At 36.8% G+C, this 22085-nt stretch overlaps 2 protein-coding genes across 2 annotated transcripts; one reads left to right on the top strand and one right to left on the bottom strand.

Annotated features, from left to right (window-relative positions):
• Positions 1–1729: 1729 nt before the first annotated feature.
• On the top strand, positions 1730–12787 carry laptm4b (lysosomal protein transmembrane 4 beta). The gene is made up of 7 exons (XM_058754731.1): positions 1730–2029; positions 3326–3443; positions 5057–5130; positions 5381–5503; positions 5595–5693; positions 6526–6621; positions 10280–12787. The coding sequence occupies exons 1-7, from the start codon at positions 1937–1939 to the stop codon at positions 10352–10354; spliced, it is 678 nt and encodes a 225-aa protein (XP_058610714.1). The 5' UTR covers positions 1730–1936; the 3' UTR covers positions 10355–12787.
• Positions 12788–14393: 1606 nt separating this feature from the next.
• Positions 14394–16176, bottom strand: rpl30 (ribosomal protein L30). Its single transcript, XM_058753783.1, has 5 exons — positions 16068–16176; positions 15908–15956; positions 15020–15165; positions 14761–14891; positions 14394–14494 (listed from the first exon to the last, which is right to left on the bottom strand). The coding sequence occupies exons 2-5, from the start codon at positions 15926–15928 to the stop codon at positions 14442–14444; spliced, it is 351 nt and encodes a 116-aa protein (XP_058609766.1). The 5' UTR covers positions 15929–15956; positions 16068–16176; the 3' UTR covers positions 14394–14441.
• Positions 16177–22085: the final 5909 nt, after the last annotated feature.

The raw sequence follows: 22085 nt of genomic DNA, 5'->3' as shown, positions 1-22085 counted from the left end.
CCTGATAAAGAAATATAGTTTTTCATTTGTTATAGTTATTCATTAGTTAATTGATACAAGTAGGAATTTGTTAATCACAATAATTATTAGAGGTATCTGCATTTAAGGCAGTTGTCAAATATTTTTTTATTTGTTTTTAATAAAGTAGTCATTGGGAGTGTATTTGCCCACCTATATATAGCATTCAAAATTTTGGGTTGGTAACATTTTTTATGTTTTTGAAATAAGTCTCACATGCTCAGATGATTGTAAAACATCTTCATCAGTTTGACAGCAGGTGCTGCACATGCTCACAACACAACCAAACAAAGAATTTTATTTGCAGCACGTTTCTTTATTTGGTTGTGTTGTGAGCATTTGTAGCGTATGTGTTGTCAAATTGATGAAGTTGTTTTCTTAATTTGCAGGGTTTTTTTTTCTATTTGCAGTGTGTTGAGCTCTCTCGGCCACCATACAAGAAACCTTTCTTATTATTATCAATAGTGAAAACAGTTGTGCTGCTTAATATTTTTGTGGAAACCATGACTTTTTTTCAGGATTTGATGAACAAAAATGATGAAAGTTCTAAAGCATTATTTTTTTGTAACAATTACTGTCACTTTTGAGCAAATGCATCCTTGCTGAATTCTTTAAAAAAAAAAAAATTTAATCTGACCCCAAACTTTTGAATGGTAGTAAAATATAAACAGAAGTTGGGAGTCAAAGTATTATGCAACTAAATCTAAATAAACACAGAACTAATAATAAATAATTTAAAAAAAAAATACCCTGAGGACAAAAATATTGTAAAATATTGAAATATATTTCTATAAATTGTGAAGGTCCCAATTCCAGGTGAACCTGAGAACATTTCACTCTTTGTACAGCCACCATGTTGTTTTGCTGCTGTTAAACTAACTTACATTGGCTGAGAGCTGTAAATCCCCTGATGCAGTGAAGGAGCTGCCGCCCACAGAGGCTTAGGCAAAGGCTCCAGGCGCACACACACACACACACACACACCGTCTCATTGGTATGGGCCATCTGCTCTCCTCCTGTGTCACGTAGAGCCCTGTCCTCATCAACACTGGATCCCTTCATATAATCTCACTGGAGGAGATTATATGAACACTTTTGTAACCAAGTCTGAAGACATCTTTGCTCCAGTTTTTACCTATGTCATGTTTTTCACATCCAAGTGTAACTTCTGTCACCATAGATAGATTTGTCACTATAAAAGATTTAAATAGATGTATGATTTATTTAAAAAGTGAGATCTTAATAAACTATCAGTTGTTTTTCCTTCACAGCCATGTCTAGTTTAAGCAAAGAGGTCGGCTGTTTTTGTCATTTTTTCATTTTATAACTTAATATATTCTTCAGGCTGGGCAAGTTTATTTTATTTATAGCCTCCTATATATTTTTTAAATATGTTTTAATTGTTATAGATTTAAATTAAATTGACATAAATTTTACTTAGCCAAAAGAGTTTGTATTTGTAGTGTTTCATAAATTGTTTTGTGCAATATTATTTTTCTGTTTAAATTTTGCTGATAAACTCAGGTTCCATTGTGCCAACTTGCCCCACGTTGAATGACAATATTGTTGTCACAACTGTATTTTCTTAAATGTTCACATCTTCTCAAAAATAAATCAAAATGTTGACTTCCCGCACTGTAAGGTCTTTGCTTCCCGGCGTCTGAACAGCGGGCCTCTGACGTCACGCTAAATCCCCCTCCGGTCACGTGGTGCGGAGATGAGCTGGATTAATGCAGCGGTGGGAAAGAACGGGACACTAACGGGAAACGGAAACAACTCAGGATTTAACGGCGACCGAATGCTGCGACGGTGAGCTGTAGCTCTCAAAAACCATCGATTTATATATAAAAAAAACAATAATATCGCTTCGAGCTAAAAAGGCATACATGATCTAGCCGTGCTGTTTTTGGACGGAAAGATGATTTCTCCGTGGGACCGATGGTACACGACCAGCTGCTGCCTGTGCTGTCATGTCCGAACAGGCACCATTATCCTGGGCATCTGGTATATGGTGAGCCAAAACAACTCTTATGTTCAATAACCCCTTCTGTTTATTTTTATATCCAACATAAAATATTCTGAATATGATTAGTAAGTAATAATTACACTAGTAGAATTCTAATTGAATTCCTTTTCCAATTTAATTAAAATTAATAAATGGTCGTTTTTTTTCAAAATCGTGTATTGTTTGGGGGGGGGATTCTAAACGTTTGGTTTTCAAAATTCTGCACTCATCTTTATAAACATTGTCTAGGATATTGTGCTAATGCCAGAGAGCAACCCGCGAAGCCTTAAATAATTTTACCACTAACGTTAAATGATACCGTAATTATGTCGTACTTCCACCTTTCTCTAAAAGTTGAGGCTTGTTTTAGACACCGGGTCCTTTTACGTGATATAAATAATCCTTGATCTTTTGCCAAAACTGTTAAAGGAAGTTTCGTTTTATCAAACTGTGTCCAAATGCTTAAATATAGGAGATGCAAATAAACAACGGAAGAATATTCTGGTCACCTCCAGTTTCTTCTGCAAGGAACAGCAGAATATTCATTAACCTAAAAACTACAGCGATGCTTATTGACACAGACAGGAAACTTGTCACAGACAAAACATGATCAGAGATAATGAATGAGGATAAAGGCAATGTGTGTCACAGATTCATTTCATTTTTGATTTGTCCGTTATGTAGAGCTGACATTATAATATGGTTGATGGGACTAATTTTGTTTGGTCTGGAAAGTTAAACAGCAATGTCAAACATTTCAGCAGATCTAGAATAATACACACACACATATGTATGTATGTGTATGTGTGATATATATATATATATATTTACATTACATTTACTCATTTAGCAGACACTTTTATCCAAAGCGACTTACATACTGATACACACACACACACACACACACACACACACACACACATATATATATATATATACACACATTTTTATGTACATGCTTTAATTAATTCATTATATATTTAAAATTAAAACATTTTTATATATTGTGGCATACATTATAAAAGTACACACACACACACACACACACACATATCATTAATAAATGAATGAATGAATGAATTAAAACATGTATTATGAAAGTGAATGCAAATACTTTAAATTGTATGTTTAAACTTAACACAAGATACTGCAGGTACTAAAATATAATTTTGAAATAATAACAAACTGAGCAGTAAACTAATCTGAACAGTTTATTCCAAAATGTAATTTAAATTTTCATCTTATTCTGGTAGTTTTCACCTAAAAATTAATTTGTTGAATAATAATCTCTGTCTTTTTCAGCTCATCAATGCAGTGGTTTTGTTAATCCTGTTGTCGGCTCTCAATGACCCAGTTCAGTACCACTACCACCTCACCAGCTCCGAACTCGGCACAGATTTGGATGTCATGGATGATGCAAGTACGTTTGAGTCATTTAATCCCCTGTAGTTATTAAATTCCAGTATGAGCTAACAAGTCATCATCAATTTTTAAAGTTCAGCGAGAGCTCGAAGACTGCTATCGTATTTCACTGCTGTCTGTGCAGCTATAGATTCTGGCTCTGGTGACTTTGATTAAAACCGGCTCTCATCAGCAGGATTCAAACTATGATTCCTTGTAATTGGTCTGGGCAGCTTTGCATCTGTTATATGAAGCCTGTTTTGTAATAGGCGCTGAAGTAGACAGAGTGTACGGTGGAGTGTCCTTTAACATATGCAGGGGATTAAGCTCTGTTTCAGAGACCAGCACCACTGAACTCAATGCACTTCCAGTACTGAGAGCACAAGCAGCTCAAATTAATTTGATAGAGTCACAGCATCACATTCAAAAGTGTCAGAGATTAGTCCAACCCTGCAATATTAGCCATTAGGTTAACTCAATGTGTAATAGTAATTCAGGATGTCAGCGATAATATTATGTACTCTAAAAAGTTGCAAAATTATAAACTAAGGTTGGAAGTGGAGGAATTAGAGGAGTTATTTCACTTGTTTTGCTCAACTATGTGCTTACTTGGCTATTTTATTATCTGTAAAGCTTCTTTGTTTGTATTTCTCAATAATATGAGATATGCCTGTGTTTTGGAGAGAAAGAAAATCTGGTGGCTGTTTTGGAAACACAGCACTATTGATCGTAGGTCAGGTAACTGTTTCATGGAGCCTGTAATGTCTTGTGAGTGCTAGGCTGAGCTACTAAAATTTTAACTTAGGCGGGCAATGTTACTGGCTCGTATGTCAGTCTCTAGCTTTTTCTGATGAATTAGTAAGTTGGTTCATAAATGAATCATTCAGAAATGTACACAGATATATTTAATTGCATTTTCATAGAAATTTCAATGCAAAATAATTGATCACAATTGACGGATATATATCAGTGCATTTTAAAGAAATTTGAAGGCATAATGACAATTCCTTACAATTTACATAGATATATTTAAGTACATTTTCATAGAAATTTCAGAGCATGATAAGAGAATTCATTACATTTTACACAGATATATTTTCCGGTTTGTTGATAGTTCTGGCTATTAACGCTGATGTTCGGATTTGTTTAAATTCTGATCAACAGTCTTAATTTTATTCAGTACAATTTCTAATAAATTCTTCATTCAGGTCAATATGATTTGGATCTTATTAGATTTATCTGGCCCAGTTTACTTTTCAGTTATTGCAGTTAATTTGTAGAAATATAGCTTACAAGAAATTCTTTATAAATTGATACTGTGAACTTTATAAGGAATGCTCTTAAATTTGCATTATTAAAACATTTATTTTTAACATCAACGCCATTAAAACAGTTGATGTTAAAAATAAAAACATTCATTCAAAGCATTATTTGGTAAACTGAGTTTTGTAGTGAGCTCAACTCAAAGTGAAATTAGCTGGATGCCAGGCTTGCTGCAAAATAACATTAGCGAAATTCTTATCATATTAAAAGATCAGTCTTGGGATTTTGAGAATTCCTAAATGGTACATTTTGGCTATTAGACTCAATATTCCATATGCAGATCTGATGTTATGTGTCTTTCCTCCACAGACATGTGTATCGCCGCTGCAATCTCATTGCTGATGATTTTGATTTGTGGAATGGCGACCTACGGTGCATATAAGGTTTGACAACTTTCTTATTAAATGGATTATTCACCTAAAAATGAAAGTTCTGCCATAATTTACCCATTCTCATGTTGTTCCAAACCCATGAGACTTTCTTCCTTGAACTCTAAAACAGAACTTTCATTTGTGAATGAAGGATCCTTTGAAGCTCATTAAATAAGACTATTTATCTGTTTACCATTCAATTTAAATGGTTAATTCATCAGTTTGTGCTGCGTAGTAAAATGATTTCTTTCTTTTCTTTCAGCAACATGCTGCATGGATCATTCCTTTCTTCTGCTACCAGATCTTTGACTTTGCTCTCAACACACTGGTAGCAATAAGTGTTGTCGTTTACCCCAACACCATACAGGACTACCTTCAGCAGTTGGTAAGGATCTGATCTGACTCTTAAAATATCAAACTTTGAGTTGCTGAGTATCATTCTGTTATTGACTCTTTGTGTTTTTATGTTTTAACAGCCTGGGACCTTTCCATACAAAGAGGACTTGATGTCCACAAACAACATGTGCCTAGTATTAGCAGTGCTTCTCTTTGTTGGATGCATCTTAGCCTTTAAGGTAAAGCAAAACAACTGTACTGCTTTCCCTTTATTGTGATCTGCCAGATCATTTTTGGTTCACTATAGCTAGATGTGATGCACCGTAGCCTGCAAGATGACTGTGAATATGACTGCTTCAGACAAACACTGTGTTGTCCTTCTAGAAGCCTGACTTTTCCAGTAGACTTCAGATGTGATACAAATCGCTTTATGACAGCCTGCACGCATTAGAGAGAGGCAGATTACTCTGCTGGGATAAACACAGTGTGCTAAAATTAACCTCTGCTTGCCTCCCATGCTGTTGTATGCATGACAGTCTAATAGGTTGTTTGTTGCTTTGTGATCTGTCTAAATCAGACGGAATGTCTCTGGGAATAAACATCATCATTGAATTGAATGAAAAAACAGTTTAGATTGTAAATTTTACTGAAGGGTTAATTTCTTGAACAGTAAAAGCAGATATTTGGTTGACAGTTTTTAGGTTTGTCAGCATTGTATTCATTTAGCATTTTTGGGTGAACTACTTCTCTAGCATAAATGCAAAAAGATACAAGGTTATTATTAAAAATGAAGAATAAAAAAGAAAGGTGACCAGTTATAGCACAACCTTAGCTCATACTGTCACTGTGTGTATTTTAAACAACAAAAAAAGGATTTTAAATGAAAAAATCATGTTTATGTTACCTGCCCCATACTTTCTAGTTATAATTTTTTACCATCTGGAAATTAAATAGTGTAGACAAGGCACTGTATCTGTGGCTCATTATTTTTATTGCTTAAGCCATATGCACATGATTTATGGTGGTGTTTTATTTAGCATCAGTGGCTGATCTTTCTCTTTTTCTCTTTAGGCTTACCTTATTGCCTGTGTGTGGAACTGCTACAGATACGTCAGTGGAAGAACCACTACAGAGGTCCTGGTTTATGTCACCACAAATGACACTACAGTAAGTCAGAGGTTTATATAAACCTAAACTGTTTAACGGAGTCTTGTTTTTTTACACTCATATTTGCAGATGTCTCCATAATGAACCCACGTAGACTATTTCAAACAAATGCTGTTCTTTTGAGCTTTCTATTCATCAAGAATCCTGGAAAAATGTATCATAGTTTCCAGAAAAATATTAAGCAGCATAACTGTATTCAACAGTAATAATAGTAAAAGACAGGAATAAATTACATTTTAAAATATATTAAAATAACAATTTTCTATTTGAAATTGTAATAATATTTCACAACAGTACTGTTGAACTGTATTTTTGATCAAATAATTTCATAATATACTTTTTTTTTTTTTACACTTTTGAATGGTAGTGTAATTATGGATAAAAATCATAAGGAGTTTGATCATTCTGTTTCAGATTTTGATTCCATTTAATACACCCGGTTCCTTACTGATTCCATTAATGATTCTTTTAGTACATTTAAGGAGGCAACAAATAAAATATGTTACCTTTATTATACCATATAAAGCTATATGAGATTTATATTTTTATAAACAAAATACAGAATTAAAAAAATATATATATTGTTTTGGTAACATTTAACTTACAATAAATACATTAAAATTAAACATTTAAATGCAAAACAATTATTTTCTGAACGTATATCTTTAACTTTTATTATGATTTAAGCAAAGTAATGAATCATGGTTCAGTGAGTGAAATGTGAATTGAATATTATCCGAAAGACTGATTCAATTCAGTTCGTTCGTCATTCGTTCGCAAATCAGGCTAAACTGATCATGCTGTCAGCAAAAGAATGCAAATGTTTAAGTACCGTTAACCAAACTAAACATATGAAAATCATCCAGTTCAGTTTCCGGCCCAACATGTGATTCGGTCATAAAAGCAGTCTCATGTAGTTTATCTCTGCACAGCTATAGGGGATGTTCAGACGTGCATCACAGCAGGATCACGATGACGTCTCCTCATGCCCTCTGTATTGTTGAGTCAGTGTTTATGGAGGGCATTAGAGAGGGCAGTGTGCTGTGTTCCTCTACTGCCTCTAATCCCACTACTGTCTGCCATAAGTAATCCTGTTTTACTGCCTCTGTCTGTCTGTCCTGCTGCTCTGTTGACCCTCCAGTCACTGACAACTCAGAGTTACATTTAATGCATTTGACAGATGCTTTTATCTAAAGTGACTTGCAGTGCTTTGAAGGAATGCATTTTATTTGTATGTTTCTAATTATTAAAAAAAGTTTTTTTGGGGGGTGGGTGATCGGGCTAATTGGATTGCCCGGGTCGTTCCACAGATGAATGACACAGATGGATGACCAGTATAATGAGTGGTCAGATGCTTTAAAAAGAGACAGAAAGAACTGAAATAAAAGGCCATTGAGAAGCATGGGGCTTTTTCACCATTCAGCTGCAGGCCGTTACATAACTGTCCACACTTGTTTGGTTCATTTGAAATCCGCATTCCAGCCATCCTGACAAGGTGAAAATGTGATCCCCCCTCAGGGCATTCATGACCATATTACTAATTAGCTCACCGTTTCATAATAACAGAATGTTTTGAGCTGGTTTTTCTGTATAGGGAATGAACATTCCTCTGCGGAGATGGATAGCATTTAAATTTAAGATGAAGGCATTTTGGGGACCCTCTGACCCAGAGTTGCTTAAAAATGCTTTAGTTTTATGTCTGCCATGGCCTTGGTTTACAGGTGGCTAGCAAAGCAACAATAATTTTAGGGCTGCAACTAACGATTATTTTAATAATCGATTAATCTGTCGATTATTTTTTCGATTAATCGATGAATCGGATAAAAAAAAAAAAGCATTCATTTCCAACCCTTTATTCAAAAACAGAACTAAAATCTTTAGAAAGTGCACAAACATGTTGCTCCTTGAACATCCCTGAGCTGTTATAATAATAATAAAATAAAATGGACTAACACAAAAAACATACACATGTATGCTTTACATCTGGGGGGTGCAAAAATTAAATAATTTAACAACACTGCGTCGTTAGCGTTGGTATTGTATCAGACACCTGCACTTAACATTATATGAAAATCAAGCTCAAATGGAGTTAATAATGTTTTGACCAGAGAATGACGGAGATGGAGTGTTTTGTCTGTCGTTAGAACGGCTGTAACTGTTATGCAGTGCATAAGTGCATTAAGTGCATTATGCTTTCATCAACTTTTACAGGTTATATAACTTTGATTGTAGCTATATGGGCGCTTAGTTTTTCTTGTTGTTTAATACACTTGGCCAAAATCTCAAATTAAGCGCTTATGCACATAATGCACAGGATATTTAAAACGTATATAGACAGCAAATAACTAATTCTTCTCCACTCTTCAAACACACAAAAACATTATCCTTTACTGACATAGTGTTTGAGTAAAGAAAACGCTGTACTATTCAAACACCAATTATTTATTCACCCTTGCATTGCGAAAAAGCAGAGATCTCATCTTCTCCAGGCTGTGCGCGCGTCAATCTGAACGGAGGCGGGTGAAGTTACGAGGTCTCGCTGAGAGCTCGATGATCCAATGGCGTTACGAAGTTTTACTGACAAGTTATTTTAATGCTTATCATTGGTTTACTATTTTTAAAACTCTCTGATTTAAAATAATAAAACGAATTATAAGCGACTCAAGTTTGGATAATGTTTCACAGCACCTGACTGGGCTAGGGTATGGCAACTGCCATACTCTGCCATACGCAAACGCCGCCCTGCTCCCACACCTTGGATGACTTGGGTCGCACGGATTTCTCTGCCTCCGCCATGTATCTTTCCTCTACCTCCGCTCGTTTTTTGGTTTTTTTTTTACTTTTTGTTTTTATTTATGAGGCGCCAAACTCTGCTAGCATCCGTGCGCGAGAGACCGAGTGTGTTCACTCCGCTCCGCTCAACTAAAGTTTTTTTTTTTTTTAATAATCAAACGTCTCCGCGTCGCGCGACACAACGAATCGATTATGAAATTCGTTGCCAACGCTTTTAGTAATCGATTTTTATCGATTTAATCGATTCGTTGTTGCAGCCCTAAATAATTTTATTTTTTAAAAGGTTTTTTTTTTTAACTAAAAATAAGGGAATGAATGTTGTGGAAATGTGTGGCCATTATTCCTTTTTGTTCCAGCGATATTGTTTTTTTCCTCTAATGTTCATGTGTGGGGCTCCATATGGATGACCTGCTGCGTTTGCCAAAATGTGCAGCAGCTGACCACAATAATGTATCCCAAAATGCAGTGCTTCCAATGTGACCCATTATGTCCAATGTGACGAATGAACCAGAAGTGATATCAGACATGATTTCTTGAAGCTCTTTCTTGACTTACTATGTTGAGACATAAAATTGTGTATACATTCCAAGAAAGTTTATTTTATACAGAAATATAGCCCCTTCTGTTGAAAACTTTATTTAGCATGACGTGTCCTGTTTCATATTCTATTCTAATCTAATTGGCAGTTTATAGTATAAGCTAATATTCATGACAGCATGTGTGCTAATGGCTATAGCACAGACTATTCTCTTATTGTTTTAATTTTTTGTGTTTTGATTAATCTAAGAATATAGTGTACAACAGAAAAGGGGAACATATTGTATACGTAAAGCAGTTACTTAATATGCTACTGCTTTATTTTCAGGTACTACTTCCACCCTACGAGGAGGCCATCGCTATTCCACCGAAGGATCCCCCTCCTCAGTACGTTTCAGCTTAAGAATCGCACCGCTCTCTTACTACGCTCCTCCCAAACCTTCTCCAAAGAAACAATCTCCGTCACAATAGCCCATTCCGTTGCCCTGGTCTGCTGTTTGTCGCTGTGTGACGTAAGTCTCCTCTCTTCTCTCCTCTCTGGAGGCAGCAGTATGACTTTGAGACGCCCTTCCCTCGACGAGGCTGCCCAGCTGTCCTGGAAACCCAACGCTGTGTGTCAGCTCCAATCTGATTTGCACTTTTGGCGATTATGTGTGGCACTGGCCTTTTTAATACTGTGAACTACTCAGTAGTGTTGTTGTCTACTGATATACCTGAGATTTGAATGCGGCGTGCATGATAAACACGGGAGTTACGTAAGAGCACTTTTAAAATGGGAATTACCTAGAAATATACTGAATGTAAGAAACCGGCATTTTCACTTTAATTTCGTTGTACTGTACGAAATAAAATGACAAATTTTTATTCAGAATATAACTAAATTAGTTGTAAAAATGTGAATTAATGCGAGCAATTCTACAGCATTTTATCTAACAAAGTGAAATCTTTTAAGTCTTCCTTTATACACCGTGTCCCAAAACTTGATGCAATCATTGATTAATATTCTCTTTCAATCAATAAAATGCTAATCGTTAGTTTTAGATGGTGTAGATGTCACAAAGACTGAACGATCCTGCTGCTTGTGAACAGATATAAAGCTGTATACACTTAATATTTGTGAAACTCTGGTTTAGATTTGAAACATTTTAAAGATTCATGTATCATGGGGGATCTGACTTCAAATTAAAGGACTTGTCACTTGTTTACTTAAAAAAAAAAAAAAAAGCTAAAAATGGAAATCCTGTCATTAACTACCCCGCTTAAAGCCCAGAAAGGTAGTAAGGACATCGTTAAAACAGTCTATGTGACATTACGGTTCAACCGTAATTTTACGAAGCTACGAGAATACTTTTTGTGCGCAAAGAAAGCAAAAATATGCATTGTTGCGTCGTGGTACTCCCATGAATGCGCGTCGAAGTCTGACGCGGAAGAGAAGAGATTGTTGAATAAAGTCGTTATTTTTCTTTTCGTTGCACACAAAAAGTATTCTCGTAGCTACGTAAAATTAAGGTTGAACCACTGATGTCACATGGACTATTTTAACTTTCTGGGCCTTGAACGCAGTAGTTGTGTTGCTGTCTGCAGGGTCCAAAAGCTCTCAGATTTCATTAAAAATATCTTAATTTGTGTTTCGAAGATGAACGAAGGTCTTACGGGTTTGGAACGACATTGTCAATTAATGACAGAATTTTCATTTGAACAGCTTTACAGCTCTAATACACAGATTTTAAGAGAAATATTAAAGTAAGTGCTTTCATAAAATTAAAAGCTTCACACTTCACTTCTATTGTAGGTGCCTAACCTACCTTAATTTTTGCTTCTTTTTTTAAAGAAAACAAGGGACCTGGGCTGTGTTTCCCAAAAGCATCGTAAGCCTAAGTTGATCATAGCTCCATTGGTGGCAATGGGTCTACAATGTACTTAGGCTTAAGATGCTTTTGGGAAACGCAGCCCAGACCATTTTTGTGGTCATTGACAATATGCCACAAATGCTGTCGACTGATCTTGACTTGCATTGAACCAGACAGTGCTCAGTGAATAAATGAGAATTATGGGTGTTAGGAAATCATTTTAGTCATTTGGTGAAGTTACGCGCTCCTGTTTGGAGAAGTAGTGTAACTTTTCTGTCATTATCACTAGGTTACAATCTGTGGCTGCAGACTGCAATGTTTTTGCACATGTGAATATTATTCATTCATGTTATTGTCTGTGATGAATGGTGTGTTAATCAGTAATTGTGACAAATGAAGTAAACGATGTGACCCCGACAGTAGATTATAGCAGAGTTCAGATGACATGGCGTCTCCCCCAGTCACCTTCTAGCTCAAAGTAGCTTATGTTATTGGGAACATTTTAAATTTTTATATACAGTGGCTATGCAAGGGTATTTTGTAACATGTAACCATAGCTGAAAATGACTATACACTTACATTTACTCATCATGGTAACATTTAGATATAGAAGCATTAATGAAAATATTAGAGATTGATAGATGTAGGAGTTTTCTTTCATTGTTCTGTGTGTAGACTTTCATCTTCAATTGAGCATCTCCGAATTAGCTTCATATAAGCAATGTTTTATCATGAAACACTATTTAAAAGGATTCTGTGTATTTGGAATATTACTTTTGGTATTGTGACCTGTAATTTTTATTATAATATTCTCACAATATTTCTCATAAAAATGAAGTAATTTTCAATGGATATCACAAAATGAATTCTCAGAACAATGTCTGTCAGTAGGTAGAATGCCTGTGAATGTTTGTCTTCGTCTTGTTACACATCCTGTATTGGGTTGACACTGGCTTATGTCTTATTTCTAAACAATAAAAATATTCCAGTAATGCTTCATTATGGGAGTCTTTTGCCTGATGTCTGCAGAAGTCCAGGGAGAGTGGATTGAATTCACAATTAAAGTGTGGCATTACCTTTGCTTGACCAGAGGAGACGGATTCACCTACTTTCAGTCCTGCCTCAGCAGAACTGTGTCAGGGTTTTTACCAATTACTTTGGTTAGAAGAATCTGAAACATATATATGCACTTCATCCACTGACCTATTTTTGATGGCCCAAGGATGCTTGTCCAGTGACGCTTTAGTATATAAAACTAAAAACAGCCTGAGGTCCTTTCTGAGGCACAGATGCAATCTCATGCACATCACTCCAGTTCCCTATTTATCCTTTAATTTTGCAAGCTCACTGAACATGCTCAGTTGAGGCTGATTATATTTATCTGTGTGGGTACTTAAGAATTAGACTTCAAAACTGACTACACGTGACTGAGGAAACTAGGGCAATCACTTCAGTGAGGAGAGCGTTTGATGTTTTCTCTGCTCAAGCGCTTTAGGCCTGTCAGATTTTTTTTTTAGGGCTGAAAAAAAAAAAGTGTGTCATTGCCGCAGCACGTTTCTAATGCCTCAGCCTCATCTCAAGGGCTGCATTAAATCACTGGAGAGTATGTGAACAATTTTGAAGTAAAGTTTATAAATACAATACAAAAAAAAAAAAAAAAACCCACACAGATGGTCTCATTTTGCACATTTGCCTTGTTTAGAGAGTATTAATGTGCCTGTGCCTATTTATTGCTGACACTGGCACATAGCCACTGCAATGACAATTTTTTATTTAATTCAGATAACTGTGAAGTTGAGCAATTCAGATATCTCATCAAATATTTTATCATCAAATCTGAAAAACATCTAATTTTATATAATTAATATATTAAATATTTAATCAAACTTGTATATGCCTCTCAAGATTAGGAAAAACTACATGAGCCAAATATATTTGGTAGCAATTTAAAATGAAATGTTTCTGACTATTTTTTCAGCAGTTAAATCCTATGGGTGACATGCTTTTCGTTTAAGACTGTAAAACATTTCCATATCAACAATTTACACATTTTTCAAATTTAGGAAAGAGCTACAGAAATTTTCAAACCAAAAGATATCATTATATTTTAATTCACCCTGCCTGTACTGATAAAATGTTTTAACTGCAAAACTAAGAAAATGCATTAAATATTGCACCCTCTAGTGGCAAAATTGTAATACTTATTAAAGGTGTGAATGCATAACTTTAGATTCATCCCATTGCTGTGGCTCAAGATGAATTCACAGCACACAAATTAATTTTCACAACTAACATAAAGAAAACATTGGATACCTGTTCATGCTTTTGAGAAGTTGTGACAAATAAACATTTCCCAAAAGCATATGAAGGATTCCAGAAACATGTCAAATAATAAAATAATTTCAATAATAAAAACTAGAATAACTGAAACAGTGACTAAACATCCCATCCAATCCAAATTCAACATTATCAATGATCAAAAGATGAGAAGAGAGAGAAAAAAAATAAATAAATAAAAAAAGTTTACACTTTTTATCCATTAGACATCAACTCTGAATAAAAGCGGAGACAAAAATAACCAAAAACCACAAAGACCGTTTCAACCAATTTTATTTCTAATAAGATCTGGTGGAAATGGCTCTACTTCTCCCCCTGCTGCTGGTCTGGCATGCTTCTGATGATATCAGAATCGCCTATCAACACAAGAGAAAGGCATTAATGACAGAACAAGTCATTTAACTTGGACACAATATTGATATTGAAAATGCAAAGGACAGTCGGACAATGTCTAAGATGCTCTAGAGTTCCACATCAGATTCAAAATATCACCAGCAACTTTTTAAATGTACATGTACTTTGACATTGTACTTATCTACTAAACTAGTTACAATAAATCAAAAGCTTAAGATCAAGTCACATCAGTTCTCCCACTGAATGGAACAGATGCATGAATACACACCAGGGTCAATGATAGCCAGTGTGCACACCCTGTAGTATTTGCCACAGGCTGTGCCGAGCTCAATGTTGTTTCCACTGTAATGATGGACTCCGGTTTTGGCCAACATGGCGTAGTACTCAATCTCAGATTTCCTAGAAAGAAAAAAAAAAAATCATGAATCATTAAAATATCCTCAATCCATCTACAATTGTATTGACTAAGACACTACAGATTATTTGCATTATGACAGCGGATTCACAGAGCAGTAAAAAACACACACCTCAGAGCAGGACAGTTGTTGGCAAGGATTACCAGCTTGGCTTTTCCTTGGCGAATCATTTTCTGAGACTGCTTGTATCCGAGAACGTATTTACCGCTCTTCATCACAAGCTGCAGTCTAGAGTTGATGGACTCCAGGGACTTTTTCTGTAAAGATGAAGAGAAAACCATAAATACAGCTACAGCGCAGAATGTAAAAAAGTACACTTTGACAGAATACAATGACTAACATGTCAAATATATCTTATATCAGGCTATCATCAGTAATTTCTTTGAAAGGGGTGTGAATTCTGTATATTAATCTTGTGCACTAGACTAATATGTGCATTAAGTCAAGCAAATTAATATAAGTTAAATTTCCAAAGCAATTCTAAAGTCACATCCCATTCACACTATGAAGATCAACTTATAAACAGTGTATACATAATGTGACCACATCACGTCTGCTTCACAGACAACTATAATACTATCTCTCAATGACATTTCATAAGTATTGCTCCCGTACATTTTATTGGGACATCATGATTTAAGGAACGCGGCTTTAATTTACGTAATAAGCGTTTGTCTGATAAAGACACATCACGTTATGTGGACACTTGTATTAAATATATTAATAACGATATAAACACAATACAAAACAAATCCTCTGTACTAGAAACATCCCGTCAAGCAGCTGCACTCGAACTAGCTCACATTTAGCCCACCCACCAGCACGTCCCCGAAAAGAGACAAACATTTGCACCATATAATGTGTATTAACACTTCAACTGCGTAACTTTAATCTTATAGATCAAAATATTTGTGGATGGAAACGTGTTGGTTTTTCTAATCAGGCCTGTAGCGGAGCTTCCACGTGAAGTTCTCCGGCGCAGCATCGCGCTCCACTCACCGTTTTCTTTGCGGCCACCATTTTTCCTGATTAGTCCGATCTGGCCAACCTAAACACAGAAGAGCGACAAATCATTTACACTTTCAAAATCATACGTTTGTATCCTAGACAGAAGTCTTAAAATGAGTATTTTAATAGTTTCCGCCAGAGCCGCGCTCACCTCCTGATCACACCAAGATGGCCTCGTAGAGAAAGGGCTTCCCAGCGTGCACCGCGCGCGTAAACCTCACGCGCCCGTCTCGCGAGAACACAAACCTCGAGTCTCGGAACAGTCACCCTGTGACTTGTGGTCAGAAGAGAGTCATATTAAGTATAATGGTCAATACCTGGAGTTCTAAGACCTTATTAATTTACACAACTTTTCCATGTTTAGAAAACACACATTTAAAATCATGTTACGGAACCCTGGGCCCGGTTGCATGAAAGTCCTTAAGTAATTTGTTTTAGGAGTAACGTTATCCCTGAGGGGAAAAAATTCCCTGAGGTAACTTAAGGTATTTCTTTAAAACCCTATTCGGACGGGACTAGTTTTACAGGGGGTCGTTAGAGAAATGTGTGTTTCACAGACGTACTTGGTGATTTTAATCCCGTCCGAATCTGCCATGTCTGTGTTTTTCTCACACAACCTCTGTAATAATTCCAGAGCAAATTACCTACTGTTTTTCAGAAAACTCAGTGATCCTCTGAGAAAACTAATCCCATCCGAATACGATGTCTGTGATTGCCGGTGATATTTTTTTTCACAACGCGTTTCCTTGTGTGTTTTGGCCAACGTGAATTACCATAGACGCTCTTGATATATTTGCCTCCCGGCAAGGAAAAAAAAAGTAAATAAATTAAAAACAATAATAAAATCAAGAGTCAGATCACGTACCATTCAGACTGGCTATTGTAATATCTGCGTCAGGTAAAATTACTCGCGTTAATTTCTGCACTCAATTACAAAAATTAAACACGGGTTTACTACAAATAAATAACTAAAGTAAAACTAAAGCAACCACACATTAACATGGTTTTGCTATACTTCACCATGGTATTTGTAGTAAAACTGTTATACTAATGGTAATCAATCCGAATGACACGCAATGCACGCATACAGAGCGCGTGACCTCTGAAACGCCCAGATGTACAAAACAGACCCTCCCACCTCTGTAATAAACACGGAGATGTTAGTCCCGTCCGAATTGGTACATGAAAATCGCAGACGTCAGGTGATAAGAATCGAAACTCAAACGTAGTTTAGAAAACTAGTCCCGTCCGAATAGGGCTTAAGAGCGCTGCAACAAACGTTTCACGGTAGTTCCTGGCAACATAGGGCAATGGGCGCCACGGTTGCTATAGTTACTACATCTCACGTTTCAGCGACAACAACATAAACAAACGTTACTTTTGTGGCCCTAACTTAACTTCCGGTAGACATCCAAATAGAATAACAACAGCTAAGTCCCTCTAGAGTAGATTATTTTTTGATAATTTCTGGTTCTTAAAAGGAAAGACAACAGCTGAGGGAGTAGGCTAAATTAAAATAATACATGTCTTGATTAATTAGTTATTTTAGTTCATTTTAATTCTAAGTCATCTTGAGGCTTCTTCTGAAGTTTGCTGATGCTCCTTAATGGGCCTCAAGCGGCTGAGAACCACTGGCAAAGGCTTGCTCAAAAAACTGTAGGCCTGTCAAACATACATACTCATTCTTCAATATTACTATTTTGAACATAGTATAAACTAATATAGCTATAAAACTACAAAATTGCAAGAACATCTGAAATGTTCTTATTCTTATATTTTTGTTACTTTGTCTGTTAATTGAATTGTGAAAGCATCTCAGATATTTTCCCTCATCCACCCAAAGTAAACAAAACAAATTATGCATCTGAAATGATACACACTGTCAGAATATATTCTGCATTTAATGAAGAAATTATTTCTTGGCTCTTAATAAATAAATACATTCTGCGTATGTAGGTGTAGAATTAAACCCACACACATCTGCTTTGTTGGCACTGTCATGTGAGTGACACTGTCAGCTGTGTCGTGTCCTTTGTGAACATGTTGATTCCTCTCATGTGTCCATTGGTTGCACACTTCAGAATCTCAGAAGAAGCAGGCCATCACATATGGGTTAAATACAACCCAGCGCTGGGTGAAATATGGACAAACCCAGCAACTGGGTTGTTTTGACCCAGCGGTTGAGTTAAATTTTTAATCCAACCTTCTGGGTAGTAACCTAACCACTGGGTCAAAACAACCCAAGTTTATCCATATTACTGATTTATGAATAGCACATAAAGCTAAGTTTGATTTTGTGTGTTGTGCATTGTCTCATTGTCACAAAGTCAATCAAACTCTTGACCTTATCAAGGGTGCAAAGTTTTTGTTTGCGTCGACTAAGAAAACATGATTCATCTTACTATTCTTAGCACACCCATTTTCACCCATGTACGCTTTTGCTTTCAGTTTAACTGTCTAACAGTTTAACTGCCGTGCAAAATACTTAAATTAATGTGTTTTACAGAAAAATACATTGTTTGTATTTTGTGTGATGTAAGTTTGATTTTGTGCATTGCAAAATGTGTCTGACTAATAAAACATAGAACTAAATTCTATTTTGCCCACTTGATTTCCTCAACAACGTGAACACTGAACGGGATCTAAATTGCATGTCAAACAGATATCACATTTTAATGAAGACTGCAACAGAAAGTAAATGTAAATGTTATTTAACAGTTCAGAATGCTCAGAAACATACTTTCAATTATGAGTTGCTACACAGCCAACACAAAGATCACACAATGAGGAGGTATTATTAATGTTCAGCACATTTGTAAAGAGCTTTTGTGTAGGATTGTTTAAATAATTTTGTTTAGGAGACCAAACCAGTTTAAATCTTAAAATAGTTTCAACTGCTTTTTTTCAGGAGTCACAGGTGCAGAGGTGCATTGCTAATTTATATCAAAATAACTGAAAATAATACCAGTGTTAGTAAATGAATAACCATTTTTGTTTAATGCAACCTCTGCTCCCTCCTGTCAATAAATCCTCCCTTTCCAAAGGCTAAGAAAAAAAGTCAGTTTTTGTACAGTAATACTCAGAAGAGCATAATCCATATTGCTGTCTGGTATTCATTTTGATTTGCTGACTTTTTTCATTTGGATGTGGTGAATTTTTCCGTTGTACCATCTAAATTTCTAGGGGGGGCACAAAAAAATTAAAAGAAATCACGAATTTCCCGGGGGGTTGGTGGTGTAAAGCAATCTCTGATCTTGCAAAAGCGTGCAATGGCTTTCGTTCGCGCGCTATTTGTTCCGATTTTACTTTAACTTTCGAACACGGTCATCAAGGAGGGGAGAGGATGGAAAGGGCCGAGCGGGGGAGCATCTGCTCGGGAATCGCTCTTTGATAGGCTACACTGCTTCAAGTCAGACGCTGATTGATCTGCTCAAATTGAACACAACTATGCGCTCTGCAGACGGTGCGCACATGCTCCTCCAATTAAATATCTATTAACAGTTTAAATAAATAAGTTCGTTAAGAAAACTGAGGGGGCAATGCCCCCGCCCCTCCCACCCTAGCGGCGGGCCTGGTGACCACACAAACTAAACTGAACTAAAAGCAAAAGTGAATGTGGGTAAAAATTGGGTGTGTTGAGGGTGATAGATAAACCACGTTTTCTTGTAGACACTGACAGAATAGAAATCTCTCTTGATAAGGTCGGGTGTTAACGCGATGGAGGTGGACAAATATATCTTGACCGAGGCGCTCTCTGCTGTTCTGGGAGTCACGGTGAAACTGGAGTCAGATTGTAAGGGTTTAGATGGAGTCGTACAGTTGCATATTACCAGTCTGACAACTCTTGCCCTTCTTGGTTATGAAGCATTTGCGCTTGTGGTCCAACCTGTGTCTTATCTAACTTATTTACTGGCGCGGTGGTTTGTTGGTGATCAGCAAAATTCACAAAAGACCCCGCAAAACGAAAGCGCAAACTCTTCTCTCCGGAAGGAAATATTTGCAATCCCGGATGACTTTTTCGACCCAAAGTTTGATTTTGACTTCACGAACATGTCCGAGTCAAAGTCTGATGAGTGCACACGCGGGGACGAGCCGTACAAGCGGCCCTACGGCTGGATGCGCTTCGCCCTGAAGGTCTGGGACAAATATCCGGGCGGGAACGCGTGGCTGGGAACAGGCGGATGGAGGAGCCGTTCAGTGCCCGGTGAGTGGCCCGTCTCCTACCACGGAACCGGTTTAAAGGAGGCTGAGGGCATCGTTCAGACTCACTTCAAGGCGGGAGACCGTCAGGCGTACGGAAAAGGGATTTATTCATCTCCAGACATCAACGTGGCAGAAGATTACGCGAAGAGCAAGACATTCACGTCGCAAAAGAATGGAAAGACTTACAAAGTCATCATGCAGAATAGAATCAACCCCCAGAAGAGGGAAATCATCAAGAAGAAGAGCTTTTGGTTGGTCCCTATACCAGAAGGGACATCTGCTGAAAAAGAGAAAGAAATCGTAGAGAGCTCAATACGCCCATATGGCCTTCTGCTTAAAGAGGTGTAGGTAAACATGCCTATTGAAATTCTGTTCTATGCCTTTTTAGTGTATGTCAAGAGAAAAAAAACAAAAGCTTTATAGGCTACAGGCTATTTCCACTAACTGACACATTCGTTCACTGATTTCATAAGTGAAACAGATTAGGCTACTTATATAGCCTAAATTCTAAAGAAAATGAAAATGAAAATTCACAAAGAGAAAGGCTCTACTTCGTCTTGTTCAAATGTCAAATAGGCTACTGCAGTAAATAAACCTTTTACTTGTTTACCTTTCTTAATGAATTATATATTCTAAAACAAAAACAAGTTCACTGATAATTAGAGAAATATTGTAAGGTTTCTTTTCTCTCAAAAAACAATGTTATGTATGAAATAAAGTTTTACAACCCTTCCCGTGTTTGATGTTATGTTGAGAATGATTGGAGTGCTGTAGGCAAGATTTTAAATGTATTTTGGCTACTTAGGTGTGGCGCAAAAAAGATCTGGCCCACCCAATCAGAAGCTTAGCCCACCCTGGCCCCACACATAGCAGCCAATCACAAAATTGTTGTGATATTCAATTGAGGTTCATATATTTTTTCTTTTTCGTTTTCTTACCGCCCACACCCACATACATGCTAATACTGTATTTTCGCGCATCAGGGAGCCGCTATCAACATGCGCGAAATTGAAATGCTTTTGAATGAGCGCTCGCGCCTTTCACTTTCACTTTCGATTTGGCGATCACGCGTACCCGTCTTTTGTACTTCGTTTTTGAACGTCCAATTTTGGTCCCCTGAAGGTGCAGACTGTGACGCCAGATGACGTCTTTTTTCCAACGTCTAACGAACGTCCAGTATTGACGTCCACAGGACCTCTGTATAAGGGCTAATTGTAGGCCAAATGTGGTCTTTGTGGACGTCTTTTCTACATCAAACTTAAAATCATTTTAGACATCATGTACTCAATAAATAAATATTTAAATAACAAATAATGTTTCATCACAAGTAACCTATATTGATATTCATTAACCATGCTGATAAGAACAATGTTGATATTTGTCTTAAAAAAAATAAATATTACATTCATTAATAATGTCAATTTTCTGCACATGTCTTCGACGTCCAAAAAAAGTTACCTAGTCCGACGTTCAAATGTAGAACTGCATATTGACGTCCAAATGGGGTCTTGGATAGACGTCCAAATAACGGACCTAGTTTGCACGTCGTGTAGACGTGCAGAATTGGTCTTGGACCGACGGACGCAATATAGACATAATCTGCACGTCCGTCAGACGTCTAATGTTTAGTGGGACAGTGCTCTGTGTAAAGAGAGAACATCTTACAAGATCATATATTTGTCAATGAGCTAAGAATCTGTTGATGTATGGTTTCGTCAGTCTCAGTGGTGTAGTGCAGGCAGTGGCGGTTCTACATTGAATTACTCTCCGGGCGAGACCCCCTCTGCTTGTGCCGCCCCCCACGTGTCATGAAAAAATGCCGCCCCGGGCGGCTGCCCCGTTCGCCCATGCCTAAAACCGCCACTGAGTGCAGGGTATATTCAGGTATAAGGCTTATCAGTCGGCTTTGCGTAGCCTATACCTACTTCTAAATACCCTCTGATGCGCATTCAGTGGTGTCTCGTAT

Source organism: Onychostoma macrolepis, chromosome 19 (genome assembly GCF_012432095.1).
Source record: "Onychostoma macrolepis isolate SWU-2019 chromosome 19, ASM1243209v1, whole genome shotgun sequence".
Taxonomy (NCBI): Eukaryota; Metazoa; Chordata; class Actinopteri; order Cypriniformes; family Cyprinidae; genus Onychostoma; species Onychostoma macrolepis.
Note: the sequence above shows the minus strand (reverse complement) of the source record. Positions and strands in the feature narration are given on the sequence as shown.

Excerpts from the sequence above, each read along its gene's own strand:
- rpl30 (XM_058753783.1), bottom strand. The coding sequence starts at position 15,928 with ATGGTGGCCGCAAAGAAAACG. Across the intron at positions 14,892-15,019 it reads AACAACTGTCCTGCTCTGAG|GAAATCTGAGATTGAGTACT; the intron begins GTGTGTGTTTTT and ends TTTTCTTTCTAG. Across the intron at positions 14,495-14,760 it reads ACTGGCTATCATTGACCCTG|GCGATTCTGATATCATCAGA; the intron begins GTGTGTATTCAT and ends TTGTGTTGATAG.
- laptm4b (XM_058754731.1), top strand. The coding sequence starts at position 1,937 with ATGATTTCTCCGTGGGACCGATGGTACACGACCAGCTGCTGCCTGTGC. Across the intron at positions 5,504-5,594 it reads AGGACTACCTTCAGCAGTTG|CCTGGGACCTTTCCATACAA; the intron begins GTAAGGATCTGA and ends ATGTTTTAACAG. Across the intron at positions 6,622-10,279 it reads TCACCACAAATGACACTACA|GTACTACTTCCACCCTACGA; the intron begins GTAAGTCAGAGG and ends CTTTATTTTCAG.